General features: G+C 37.4%; 1 protein-coding gene across 5 annotated transcripts in view; it reads right to left on the bottom strand.

The window, feature by feature from the left end:
• Nucleotides 1–15,104, bottom strand: part of NCOA1 (nuclear receptor coactivator 1) — a 149,373-nt gene that overhangs the window by 49,226 nt on the left and 85,043 nt on the right. For all 5 annotated transcript variants that reach the window (XM_032866958.1, XM_032866962.1, XM_032866959.1 and 2 more), the window contains 3 exons: nt 13,977–14,124; nt 11,295–12,615; nt 8,032–8,212 (listed from right to left, as the gene is read on the bottom strand). In XM_032866958.1, the coding sequence (XP_032722849.1) occupies nt 8,032–8,212; nt 11,295–12,615; nt 13,977–14,124 (1,650 nt within the window). The remainder of the gene's footprint in view (nt 1–8,031; nt 8,213–11,294; nt 12,616–13,976; nt 14,125–15,104) is intronic.

The following is a 15,104-nucleotide window of genomic DNA, read 5'->3' as shown; positions in this document are numbered from 1 at the left end:
CTCCCCTGTGCTCGCTCTCTCTCTCTCAAATAAATAAATAAGTCTTTTAAAAAATCTGGCTAAAAGGAAAACTCTGTATCTCCATTAGCCAAAACAAAGTTACATTACTAAAAAATTCAACCATTTCTACACACAGTAGAAAGCACTGTCTAAGCATGAGAGTGGCTTTTGCACATTCTATTCCACTAACAGACAATTCACTACCTAGTGATTCGGATGTTCAGCTACTTTCTTCAGGTGTTGGTTAAGAGGTTTCTGGCTCAGTTTTGTGTTACATTTGGCTGTATGCAAATGCAAATGCAAATGCAGTGCACAGCAGTTAGAGTGTTTTATTTTTCTAAACATGATGTAGACAAAGAATGAACTTATTGAATGAAAAAAAAAAAACAACCTCCTATAAATCACAAGACACAAAAGAAAAAACCCAGTAGATAAATGGTTAGAGAATATGAACAGGTCACATGCAATCACTGAAAAATGATCTACCTAATTAAAAAAAAACAAAAAACCTCACAGATTAAAACTTAAAAAAACCAAACCATCAGGTTGGCAAAGATAAGAAAGAATATAATTCAATGTTTTAGAAAGGATGTGTAGAAGAAGAACATTATCCATTCGAGTGTAAAGTGGCACAATATCTAAGAAGGCCATTTGGCAAAATCCGCCTATCCTTTGACCAAGCAATTCTATTTAGAACTTTTATTTCAGATATATTCTCACATGTGATAAGTTATCTCTACATATAGGTAAGCATTACAGCTCTATAGTGGCAAAAGATACCTACCAAGAGGCACAACACAATAAAAAAAGAGAAATTAAAATGGATTTTTTAAGTACTGAAATGTGAACCTCATTATTTTTAGAGTTATACAACTATTTTAATGGCCTACAAATAAATGAGATTTTAAAAATAATCAGCTCAGGGTGTGTATGTTCACCAAACATAAAATCATCCCCCTCACAAGATCATTCACTTACTCTAGTGATATTCTCAAAGTTCAAATATTTTTGGAATTCTAGATCTATCTAGAACAGTATACAGGTCCCTCAAGAAAATATATCTCCTCAAAGTTAAGATCTAATTTAGGTCTGGATTTTAAAAAAGAAGCATTATTCTTTTTGGATCAACAATTTTGACTCCAAATAACCGTAGAAAAGTATCAGAAGTCAAATCCGCCCTCAGAGGATAAGGATTTGAAAACTGTCAAAAAGACAGCAGAGGTTTTGAAGGTACTGCCACAGAGGTACACTACACATATTTTGATCACCAACACCCTCCTATTGTCTCTTGATGGGCTCCGGTGGTACATTTCTAAAAAAAATTATTTAAACCACGTGGTCACACTACATGGGTGTGTGGTATGCGTATCAACAGGATGTTTTGAAACTAGGCAGACTGAGATTTAAATCCTGATTCTGCACGTACTAAGTGGAAAACTTCAGGCAAATTTTTGTCTGTGTGTATTTTTTTTTTTCTTCTCATTCTCGGGTCCTTCATTTTCTCATATGTAAATAGACCTAAGGGAATTTTCTGGCTCAATGTGGCAGATTTATCCTTTCTATTTTACTTTACCTCCAAATAACCTCTGAAAGAACAACAGAAATAAAAAGGGAAAAATAAATCTCCATCTGAAGGAAAGGCAAAAGAAGTATTATGGTCGCTGACTCAAACGATGAAGAGTTTCTGAAAGATGAAACAGAGGGAACAAACCAATGGTAAACTTGTGAACAAAACTAAAAAATCCACAAGACAAAAAGAAGATTCTCCAAGAAGGCGAGTTTTCCCAAAAGAAGCCCAGAACTTGAAGCTCAGTGGTCACAGAGCGGGTACAGGGACAGCTGCAGCAAGCCCCTCCCCAAGAGTGGAGGACTCTGGCTTCTGCCTCTGGGAATTAAGGGGTAGGAGCATGACTTGAAGTGGGAGTTCTGCCCAGGGAAACTCCCAGAGTGTGTGCTTGGGCTGCGATGAGGATTTCCCACCACCAAGCCCCACTCTCTCACAACAACGTAGAAACAGTTCTATACATCAGAACATACATCCGCTGCCAGAGCAGAAGGGTTTCTCACTTTAGCTAAAGACACGCTCTAGCTACGAAGATGGTTCATTCTGGGCCTTGGTCAGTGTATATGGACAGACAGCGCAAATGCACCAAACACACAAGGAAAGTCAATGGGAGGAAAGAGAGAGAGAAAATTTAACAAAGAAAGTAACTTTGGAGGAAAAAAAGATTCTTACAGAAAGTGGACAAGGCCTAGAGTAGGTATAATAAATTTACTGCCACACAGATTACAAGGTTTATCATACCCATAGAAGGTAATGGATTCCTATGAGAAGAAAAATAATTTCTAGACATTAGAAACATGATAGCTACAATTAAAAGAACTCAACAGATGGAACTGAAAAGCAGAATGAATATGGTTGAAGATTCAGTTTTTATCTGGAAAATGTAGCCCAAAGATTCTCTCGAAATACAGTGCAAAAGGGCAAAAGGAAAAGAAAAGGCAAGAGAAAAGATGAGTGCCATGGAAGAAAGATCCAGAAGTTCTAACTGGTGTACCTCAGGTGGTGAAATAGGATGGTGACCAAACTATGCTCTACTCCAGGCATTTGCACTTGATATGGTTCAGCTTAAGACTGAAGACTAAAGAAAGAACTGTCTGATTTTCCCAGGTGGGTACAAGGTTAAGCCATGAATCAGCCACCCAGCGATGGACTCTGGTTCTAGGAAAAGGTAGTGATGGCGAGTGCAGACCCTAGAGGAGCCAGGGAATTAGAGGCTACTCTCTTCTTTACTGGATACATTATCGTATTTTTTTAAAAAAATATTTTATTTATTTGACAGAGAGAAATCACAACTAGGCAGAGATGCAGGCAGAGAGAGAGAGGAGGAAGCAGGCTCCCCACAGGGCAGAGAGCCCGCCCGATGCGGGGTCTCGGGGATCGTGACCTGAGCCGAAGGCAGAGGCTTTAACCCACTGAGCCACCCAGGTGCCCCACGTTATCGTATTTTGGTCCCCAGTTTCTTTTTCCTTCTCTAATCCTTTATGCTCTTTTCCTTTATTCTGCCCAACTTACTTCCTTAGCCTTATACCTCCTGAAATCTTATTTTTTTCCCTCATCTATATGGAATTCCATACTGTCTGCATCTATCCTCGCCCTCCTTTATCTCAGGATCTTCCCCTTCTATGCTTTTGGCCTTTGCCACACTATAGCACAAGGTTTAACAGATTCTGGCCTATTTATATACCTTTATACATGGAGCTATATTCAGGGGAGGAAATCTCAAGAGAGAAGCAAGAGCTATTTGCCTCAGGACAGACTATGAAGGAAAAACACTCTGTTTTCACAGGCCTGTGCAGCCAGAAAACACTTTCTTCTTTTATTACATTTACTTTTTATCAAATTAATACACGTACATAATTTTTAAAGTCAAGGCCAAAAGGTCCATTAGGAATAGAAGCAGATTTAAGCCTTACCTCTTCTAATCTTTTGGTTACTTCCGTTTTAACAGAGGCAGCCATTCTCAACTTGTATAGCTGTTTTCTTTGGTATTTGCCTATTTATTTCTAAATACACATATGCTGCTATTCCTTGATGTCTCAATTTGAGATTACTGACTTCCCGTTGTGATAGATGAGGTCTTAATTCTCCCACACCTGTTTCCAATTCCCTAACAGATATCACAGTTTTTTTTTATAACATAAAAAGTTGGGGTGCCTGGGTGGCTCAGTTGGTTAAGCCGCTGCCTTCGGCTCAGGTCATGTGGGATAGAGCCCCACATCGGGCTCTCTGCTCAGCAGGGAGCCTGCTTCTCCCCTTCTCTCTCTCTGCCTGCTTCTCTGCCTACTTGTGATCTCTGTCAAATAAATAAACAAAATCTTTAAAAAAAAAAGTTAATACTTAGATTCTTATGATTACGCAAATATTACTCATTGCAAAATTACATTGTGCACTATGTTCAAACCTCCTCTCTTGTACTATGCTTTCTTTATCTGGAGTTAACAATTGTCTTATTTTTTTCATCTGCTTGATTTTCTAGGGGAATCTTTCAGATGCTTCAACATTGTTGACAAAAACCTATCAGTAATCTTTTCAATAAACTCAAAGAGATATATCTAATTTCTCCCCTAGAACCTTCTTTCCAGAAGATTCAGATTCCAATCTGTATTGGTTGTTCCCCAATCTTATTGATCAGCTGTCATTCCCGGATTTCCTTTCAGATCCTCTGTTTTCCCTGGACCTTGTATCTTTCTCTTTTTTGGTTTTCTTCCTTTTGTTGAAGTACATTCCCTAAGGGCCTTCACTAGAAAAGGTGACTATACCATACAAATATTTGAGCCATTTTAGATCTGAAAATGGTTTTTCTCCATCTTCACAACTACTGGAAATTTGGATGGCTAATTATATATATATAATTATGTAGAATTATAGGTTAGAAATTACTCTAACCTCAGATATTTCTAAAATAAATTTGACTGAGGTCTAATTTATATATAATTGTTTTCCTTTTTTTAAAAAAGATTTTTATTTATTTATTTGACAGAGAGAGAGAGATCACAAAAGTTCTTTAAGCTCCTTTGCTGTCGATCTTCTCTACCTCAACCCAACACTGTCAACCAGCGATCCAGACTTTTCTCACTCAGCTTGTTTTTGAAAATAATTTATGTCATGTACCACTAGTTTCTTCCTTTTCACTGCTGAGCAATATCTCATTTTATAAATGTACCATTTCTTTGTTGATGGACATTTAGACTATTTCCAGTTTGAGGCTATCGTGAATAAAGCTTTAGGGACATTTGTGGTCAAGTCCTTTTGATGAGCACATACTTTTATTCCTCTTTTTGTTAAATACCTATGAGATGGATTGTTGGGTCACATGGTAATGTATGTTTCATTTGATGAGAAACTGCTGAACAATTTTACCATTTTCTATATATCCAAAAGCAATGCCAAAGTTCAAGGTCCTTCACACCTTTGACATCATCGTTTGCTACTGTCAATTCTGAAAATCTGAGGTATTTCAACGGATGTGTAGTAGAACTGCATTATAGTTTTAATATGCATTTCCTTGATGATTAAATGATATTGGTCATCTTTTCATGCACTTATTGGCTATTTTCAATCTTCATTTATGAAGTGTCTTTTAAAATCCTTTGCTTATTTTTTTAGACTGGGCTGTTTCTTCTATTATTAACATTCTGCACTAATGTACTATATTTGTTAGAATTCCAGAGCTAATAGTGACACATTTTCATTAACTAAAATGTATAGCTTACAGGGTTCACTTTTCATGTTGTACATTCTATGGGTTTTGACAAATGTATGACAACATGTACCCATCATTACAGTATCATACAGAACAATTTAATGCTCTAAAAACCCCCCATGCTCTACCCATGCATCCCTCCACCTGGTAACCACGAACAACAAATCCCTGTCAATCACTGATCTTTTTATTGTCCCCATAGTTTTGCCTTTTCCAGAATGCTTTATAGTTGGAATCATACAGTACACAGGCTTTTCAGATTGGCTTCTTTCACTCAGCAATATGCACTTAAAGTTTCTCCCTGTCTTTTCATGGCTTGAAAGCTTCCAAGTTTGGGTAATTATGACTCATTGCATGCAATTCACATCTTTTCTCTGAAAGCTTTTAGAATCTTTCTCTCTGGTGTGTTCCATAATTACATCATGATCAGTTTTGGTATAGGTCTTTTTCGTATGTATGTGTTGGATACTTGTTCAGCCGTTGCAATCTGAAGAATTATGTCCTTTGGTTTTAGAACATTCTCAATTTTTTTGTTTGAAAACATCATCTCTTCCCTTTTTTTCCCTCTTCTCACTGCTTGTTTGATTGATTCTTATCAATCATTATTGGCCCTCCTAGGTCAATCCTCACATTCTTCTTCCCAACTTTCTATTTCTTTTCTCTTCTTTTTTTTTTTTTTTTTGGTCTTTTTGTTCTTTCTGAAAATTTTCCTCAGTTTTTTCTTCTACGATTTCTCTTAAAATTTTAAAATGCTGAATATCTAATTTCCAAAGATTTAAAAAAAAATTTTCTTATTCTTTGCCCCCCTTTTTCTTCCCATACAGATAAAATATCTTTTCAAAAATTTTAGTTTTTTGTTTTTTATTATTAATAGATGTAATTTTTTTCCTAAAGATTTTATTTATTTATTTGAGAGAATAAGAGAGAGAGAGAGCATGAGAAGAGGAAGGGTCAGAGGTAGAAGCAGACTCCCTGCCAAGCAGGGAGCCTGATGTGGGGACTCGATCCCGGGACTCCAGGATCATGACCCGAGCTGAAGGCCATTGCTTAACCAACTGAGCCACCCAGGCACTTGTTATATAGCTTTACTGCATCCTCTTTTTGTTTCTTTTACTCTTTGAAGTCGCAGACTTCCCTCAAAGTCCTGGTGATCTCTGTGTCTTTTCAGTGTGAGAGCTGAGTGTGAGGCTTGTGTCTTCTGGGAGACTTCTGTTAGATGATTAGATGGCAGGGTGACCTTGGCACTTTAGGGAGCTTCCTGTACACACTCATATCCAGACATCTTCATTCTGGCCATTCAGTTCTCCTGAGATAAATCCCCCAGGCTCCCATATTGGATGGGGATCCAGGATCAAACCATTCGATATTCAGATTCTATTTTATTGCCTGTTAGCCCTACACCTTCTTGTTTCCCCAACTCTGTCTGCTATCCCAGAATCTGGAGCCTCTAGTTCCAATCAGAAGAACTTTTGGAGTAATTTCATCTCATTCTCCTTTTGACGATAAAGAGAATAAAACTCAAGAAATTCATGTGCCCAAAGTAACACTGTTAATAAACAGAGAATATAAGACTTGAACCTGGGCTCCTGCTCACACCTAGTGCTCTGGTCAGCTGAAAGACTGCTTCCAAAAATGTCACAAATGACTCAAGACCTTTTTTTCCAGCTTCCTGGAAATCTTGGCAAACTTGCAGGAATTGTGTCATGACAGCTAAAAGCTGCAGTAAGACTGAAATAAATGAGTCTCACATCTGATCTTGTCAGAAGTGGGACAAGACTTAGATTGGGAACACAGGCAAATTTTGAAAGTGAGCTGCTTAGTTTCCTTTGACTTCAAGGTTACACAATGGAATTACCACTATTATTTTCAACTTAAAAATTTGGCAGATGAAAAAAACCTGACAGCCCAGTCTTCAAGAAGTATTACACTATCAAAGTGTCTCTTTAGGCTAGAGCAGCAGTGATCCATCTCAACACAGTCCTCCTAAATGGTGCTCCATGGGGGTAACATGACTTGAGAAAAGGAATTCCATAATGAAGAAAGTATGGTAAATGCTGGATTACAGAAATCAAAACGGATACCTTTAACATGGGACTTTTTAAAACCTTTAATATGCACAATGGAATTTTAATAGGAGAATGGTATATGTGCCATGCAGCATTTGTCCACAGGATTTTAGCACAAAATCCCTTTTTTCCAATTCATTGGACTAGCATTCAAGGGAGACACTTTGGGTAATATAATATGACTAATATTATATTTCTGAAAGTCCTGCATGGAATGTTTTGCGTAAAAACACACAAAACTGCTCTCCTGAACATTAACATTAATTAATTAACATTAATTACAGAAAGATAGAAGTTGGGGCGCCTGGGTGGCTCAGTGGGTTAAGCCTTTGTCTTTGGCTCAGGTCATGATCTCAGGGTCCTGGGATCAAGCCCCTCATTGGGCTCTCTGCTCAGCAGGGAGCCTGCTTCCCCCCAATCTCTCTGCCTGCCTCTCTGCCTATTTGTGATCTCTCTCTCTGTCAAATAAATAAACAAAATCTTAAAAAAAAAAAGATGGAAGTTATACTATAACTTAAGATATACGTGATGAGTGAAGTTCATCTGTATAAAAGTAACTGTACATTATTTATGGTGGCATTAATGCAAAAATAGTTCATTCTCAACAAATAAATGATCTGTGAAGTAATGCTGAGAAACAAAGCACTAATGCACATTATCATTAGACATTTAAAATGAGGTTTTCTTCCAACACATACTATTCAGCCTGGAAGTGGGTCTGGCAGTGGTAGACTGAAGTGAAGTTGGCAGGGTCTCCGATTTGATGGTTACGTTGGTGACCGCACTATCCATCCTCTCCGGCTCGCATAAGCCTGGCAACTGGGCTGCCTTCTCCAGCGTAGGTAGTAACTGATCAAACTGGTCAAGGTCAGCTGTAAACTAAGAACAGAAACCAAAGTTAGAGGAAATATAGTCTATACTTTACTAGAATCAATGCAGAAAAAGATGTTCCTTTATACTCTATGAGTTATGTGTGACTATGAGAAAGTAAAGAAAGAAGAAGTAATTAAAGATCACTAAAATTACCTGAGCTACTGGAAAACAGTTTGGATGCTTATGATATTACTATTCCAGAGGATAGAAGATAATACACAATAACATCTGTCTACTATATTTTAGCATAAAATTTATGCATTGGAGAAAGATTAGACTGGAAAGAAGTGTCAAGAATATTGTGCTATGCTGATCGTGGATGATTTTCTTTGTCAAATTTTTAAAAATCTTGTGAAATATTACTTTAGGATAGGATAAAAAATAAATTTACACTGATATAACTTTATAATTTGAAAAAGGTTTGAGAGATTTTTTAATAAACAGCATATCAGCTTCAAAGATCCCAGGAAGGTCACTTTCTACTTGAGGATTTAAAAAAATAAGAAACCTACCTTCTAGACTAGACATGATATCCCTACATCTGTCTGAGGTTATGCATAGGAGAAAATTGGCTTTTATTTCACAACATTATTCTACTAATGATTACTTTGAGATAGTTCATTAACATAAAATGTCTTCCTGCTTGGTCTTCATATTTAATTCAACTAAAATTTATGCTTCTAGACTGTCTAAATAGAAATATATATCTATATTTTAAAAAATTTATATACATATATTTTTAAATGTCTGACTCCTTTCACTTAGCATTGCATTCTGAAGTTCTGAATCTTGTCACGTGTAGCAGTAGTTAATTTGTTTTCAAATAGCAACCCACTGTATGAACATACCACAGTATATTTATCCATTCTACTGTGATGGATTTGGGGGTGTTTCCAGTTTGGGGCTAATATAAACAAAGGTACTATGAACATCTTTGAACACATCTTTTGTTATATGTGTGCAAAAAAGTACTAATCATGAAGGAAAAAACTGACAAACTGGACTACATTACAATTACAATAAGGTACTTCACTTCATCACAAGTACCACTGAAAGAAAGAAAAGGCAAGGCAAAGCCTAGAGAAGATGTCTGTAAATAAATGACCAATAAAGGACTCATCCAAAATACATAAAAAACTCTTACAAGTCAATACGAAAAAGACAACGTATCGGGAAAATGGGCAAGAAAGGAGTTCAAAAAAGAAATTCAAAAAAGAAGATATCCAAATGATCAAAGACATGTATTAGGGAAATGTAAATTAAAACTATTAAGTAACACTACACAGACCCCAGAATAGCTAAAATTAAAAGACTGACAATACCAAATATTAGCAACAACATGGAACAACTAGAGGGAATTCTTTGTATACACTAGGAAAACCGGTGTTACCAACTAAAGATGAACATACACATGTCCTACGATCTTGCAATTCCACTCATAGGCATAAACTCAGTAGAAATGTATGTCCATGTAAGCTAAAACAGATGTACCAGGATTGCACACAATGGCATTATTTTATATAGCTGTGACTTTTTAAGTTAATTTTAAAGAGTGAGAGTTTCAATGTAGTTATTATTCAAAGCTGTTTTTCAGCTTAAAAACATAGTATTAGTTTACTTGTACCAAGAAACTTGAGAGATAGCCTTATCCTCAAAGCGCACACACATACAGAAGTAACCAAAATAGTGTTATTACAAATAGTACATAGAGACAATATGGAGCACTATGAGTGCAGAGAGGAAAGAAATGTCTAACGAGGACTAGTGGGGAAGGCTTTAGAGGGATGATGTCTGAACTGGTTTGTGAAGGATGAGACTTTCAGCAGACACAGAAAGGAGAGCAAGGCAGAAGATGCTTAGGAGAGACATGGCTTATCCCAGAAATGGCAAGGACTTCCACGTGCCTAGAATGCAGTATGCCGGACGGCAGAACATAAAGCTGACTCAAGAAATGAAGGACCTATGCACACTAAGTGTGAACCCTGTTTCACAATGGAAAGTCTCATTGACAAGTTGCTTTGTACATACATTTTCAGCTATTCATACTTGTCTACATTCTTTCCAAATAATTTGTAAGCTCCTAGTGGGGAGAGACTATATTTTCTGTTTTTCTTAAATTCCTCCAGGGTCCAGAGCAATTATTCAATAAATGAAGGTGCCTGTTTATTTCACCCCACCCCCACCTCAGCCTGAACACAGAGGTTCCTAATCTGTAACAAGTTATGCAAAGGTTTATTTATGTTTACTTCTGTTTCAGAATACTCAAAGTCCCAGAATCTCAAAGTCCCTATTTTTTTTTTTTTAAGATTTTTAAAATTTATTTGACAGACAGAAATCACAAGTGGACAGAGAAGCAGGCAGAGAGAGAGAGAGAGAGAGAGGAGGAAGCAGGCTCTCCACTGAGCAGAGAGCCCGACACGGGGCTTGATCCCAGGACCCCGGGATCATGACCTGAGCCGAAGGCAGAGGCTCAACCCACTGAGCCACCCAGATGCCCCTCAAAGTCCCTATTCTGATACAGGTTAAAGGTAATTAGAATCAGATGCAAAGAGAAACAGCCTTAGAAAACTGCTTCAAGGGAAACTAAATAGCAAAGAAAGCCAGACTATGCTGTCCGGCCCACCTCCTCACACTTCTCTCCCATTTCACTTACATCAGAGGTTCCCCAACTTAGCTACCCATCAGAGTTCCCTGGGGAGCTTCGTAAAAAATACAAATTTCTGGGTCCTATTTCCAGAGAGCTGGACTCAACAGGTGGGGTTGGGAGGAGGGGGGTAGGAGAGGTATGTTTAAAAATCTCCAAAGTCGTGAACTGATTTTATAGAAAGAAGCAAATCTCCACTTGCCTTAGAATGCCACGTTGAAACTGCAGCCCTCCAAAGTTGCAAAGAGGGCGCCCTGTGATTTCTCAATCACTTTGTCTGAGGGCATCCCGTGATGTTTCAACCATGATACTAACTTTTTAACACATGCCCGAAGGGTAGGACAAAACATAGCCTGAATCCAAATCCAGTTTACAGTTGGCGTAAAATACATGAAAAGGAACAAATAACTGTGAATGTTCACCATGCAGCGAGGGATTACCTACCTGGCTCTGGGACTCCAGTTTAATTTCCTCAGGAGCAGGTTTGGTCATCGGGGTTGGGTTTGTGTTACAAGGATCCATCTGTTCTTTCTTTTCCACTTTCACCTTGACATCATCCAGGCTCAGGTTCGGAGTTGATCGTAAATCTTTCTCGTCTTTATCTAAAAGGTATCGTAGGAGCTGATGGTCTTTTGATTCTTTTTTCTTTGAAGCATCCAGTTCTAGTTTTACACTCGAGCTCCCTTGTACCTGTCCAGTCACTGACACAGAAGTCGATGCACTGTCCTTTTTATCAGGCTCAACAGACAGAGTGGTGATGTCCGAGGGGCTGCCCTCCTGGAGGAGCCGGTGCAAAATCTTGTGCCGCTCTGTCAGCGAGCTATGAGAGGAGGGGCATGAACCGCCTGAAGAGTTAGCAGAGGCAGAGCTGGAAGAGCCCGAGCAGGACAGGACCTCTTTGCAACTTGTGTCTATATCAGCATGGCGTAACTGCTGCTCTGCAGTCGTTGTCAAAAGCTGCACCAGTTTGTGACTGGTTTGGGAGTATTTATTGTCTCCATCTGAGAGTCTGTCATTGTTATGCAGAAGCCCCGAATCCAGAGGTTTGCCATCACTGGAGCTGTTGTCAGACTGAATCATTTCATTCAAAATGGATGCAATCTCTTTGTTATCTTTGGACTCAGCTTTTGCTGGTTGTATATTTAATCTGCTAGGTGAATTCTGTGAGCTCATCTGCCTGAGGACTGGAGAACTGGCAGAGAAGCCAACGGAGTTATTGGGTCCTTCATTCATGCTCTGTAAAGACGTTACTGGGATGTTTGAATAAGATCGGTTACTATTGTTACAGGTAGTACCTGTCATGCCAACGGGGGAGCTTAATGTTGGAATATTAGGAGGGAACGAATTGTTTGGCATCCTGGGCCGTGGTGCCAATCCAGAACTAACTTGTCTCCTCGGAGACATGAACTGTGCGAGAGATATTCCTGTACCTTCCATAGGAGAATTATTGAGGTTTAAAGAGGGGTTAGTGCTCTGGGAACTGGCCTGTCCCTGGTTTAAGGCAACACTGGCTACAATCTGATTTCCAGGTGAGCATCCAAAACTCCCTTGGCTGTTGCTAGAATTAGTATGACTGCTGCTATGGAGGTCTGAGCTCTGCTGGCGGTTTACTCTGGGGGATACCATGCTGTTGCTGGATGGTGGCAATGTGGACGAACGGGCCACACCATGAGCTGGCGAGATACTAGAATTGACGGAGGGGTTTACTCGGGGAATTGATATTCCAGAATTAGTGTCATCTTGAGGAGAAAGACCACTGTGTTCCCTAGGGGGGGGAAAAGACATTATTATTCAAACATCTTCACTGGTTTCCATTAAAATATTTTTATGATGCATATTATAAGCCAAGACCATTAACCTCATTAATATTGCAAGCCATCAACTAAAGAGCTTCTGTATGACTTTAAATTAAGGAAAAACAATGGACTGTTAGTGCTACTGTGAAATATTAGCACTGCTTAATAGGAAACAGTGCTCATGGTCCCATAAATTTGATAATGGTTTCAGTTATATGGGAAAGAAATCCTTCTTGGCCTTGGAAAAAATCCAATATATGTACTTTTAAACTTTTCAAAATTTAGTACAAATACTTAACATTACAATAATTTTTTTGGTTGAAAAAGAAACTTCCCACACCTCTGTTTACAAAGTCTTTTATTCATGACTCCCTTGTTACAGCTTTTAAGTATTTCAACTCCAAAGAGGAAGACTGGGTAAGGAAAATACTGTGTCACTGATGTAAAAATTAAAAAGGGTGATATGCAGACATAGCAGATGTTTTGAAAGAGAAATCACAATATGAAAAAAAGAACTGTGCTAATTCCACTCACAAGCATAAATTAAACTAAAATTAGAAAAAAAAACCAGAATACTGAATTCAGATTTTCATCGAGCTCTTTACTCAAATCCATAATTATGACAACAGATTTGTGACTGGTATTACCATGTTCCAATAAGCAAATATATCAGATGAGGAAAAGATGAAGTGAGGGGAAATGTCTTTGTTTTTGTTTAATGCTACATTTTAAATAGTTGCAAATGTAGGGTTTTGAATAATTCATAAGATAAAAGAATGGTTCCATGAATTTACCATATATACCAATGTAAAATGTATTTAGAGAGGAGAACAAATTAGAGGCAATGACATTCAAAAATCTCAAGTTGATAGTTTAATGACTTGTAGTTTGAGAAACTGTCAACTTGAACTCAGGAGCCATCGAGTTTGCCCTAATGAGAATACACCACTTTTAAAAATAAAAATAACAATATTAACAAACTGAAATCTTTTATAAGAGCAAAGTTCACATATGGACAGCTGGCTATTTTTAGCCATCTTTTTGGTTTTCACCCCTGAAACACGTATTTTCAGCCTAACCTTTCCTGTGTTCCTTTTTCTTTCCTCTTCTTCTTCTTCTTTTTTTTTTTTTTTTTAAACAATAAGGCTATTGTTAAGCAAAAAAACCTATAAAACCCAGTATGGATATAGTGATTATATACTCATCACACTAGCTTAATGCCTAATTTAGAATTTTTGCTTTCTAGCCATCAAGAGTATTAAAAAATTTTCTCTAAGAAGAGATATGTGAACTGACTTATTTCATATGAAGCTCTCCAAATAAGTAGTACCTGTCGATGATATGAATTCCCATGATGAAAGGTTGCATGTCTGGACTTTGAGGGTAGCAAAGTTTACACTTGGTGTGGGCGCTAAGCATTGTCCCATCATTCAATATGAATCTATAGGATGGGCTGGAGGCAGTGCCACGAGTCATCACTGTTTCAAACAAAAGAAAAACCTAGTTAAAATTCTGACACTTGTACTTTGGGCAGAGGAGAGTTACCAAGCCTTATTTCTACCTTGAACCTCATTTTAAATGCCCTCCTAACAGCTGCTTGCTCAGACTCAAAATAAAGAATAGTTCAGACAAAGCAGGTATCTGACGGGTGAGGGGAAATGATTCTGGTTAAAGACCACTCGATGACAAGTTTTAATTCAGTACTACTTGAATGAGTGCCTCCTCATATAAGTTAAAATGACGAAGAAACTTCAAACCAGGAAAAAAAATCAACCTTAATCTTTCCCCATAATGGGACAGTTCTTCAAATTTTATTAAGTGTCCATTAAAAATACCAGGAAGTAACCTTCTCCCTTTCAGAATTATCTCTAACAAGTTTGTTTTTTTTTTTTCCTTTTGCTGGCTGATTTTTCAACAGCTTTACTGAGATATAATTCATATAATATAAAATTCCACCCTCCATTTTTTTATTAGTTTGTGGAGTCACTTAACTGAAATTCACATTTAATTTTTCACTCAGAAATGTGAATCACTAAGGTCTGTCAAATTAGTGTATTCACATATTATTTTTTATGTTTGAATTTAGTGTAGGAAGCAAATTAAGATAAAGCCAATCATGATTAATATAAAAAACAAAAACTAGGTTAAGGCAGTCAAATCACTATATAAACAATATAATTTACTTTTGTCTTAAAGATTTATTAATAGCGGACAAAAATCTAACCATACTGGTAAGTATTTATTAGATATATCAAGGCTATACCAGACTACTAAGTAAGAAAATGTCACTGATGTTTTAGCAATATAATAAAATTCTATTTTATTAAAGATTTAATAGGTAGATTCAGCTATACCAAGGTTAAAAATCACATTCAAAGAAACATAAGAATTACTAGCACAAATGACTATTATGATTTAGCCTGTAATGAATGTTAGTACTGTTTTTCAAAGACATTTC

The sequence above is a fragment of the Lontra canadensis genome, unplaced genomic scaffold (assembly GCF_010015895.1).
Source record: "Lontra canadensis isolate GAN:19392208 unplaced genomic scaffold, GSC_riverotter_1.0 scaffold32, whole genome shotgun sequence".
Taxonomy (NCBI): domain Eukaryota; kingdom Metazoa; phylum Chordata; class Mammalia; order Carnivora; family Mustelidae; genus Lontra; species Lontra canadensis.
The sequence above is the reverse complement of the archived record's forward strand: the minus strand, read 5'-3'. Positions and strand labels throughout refer to the sequence as shown.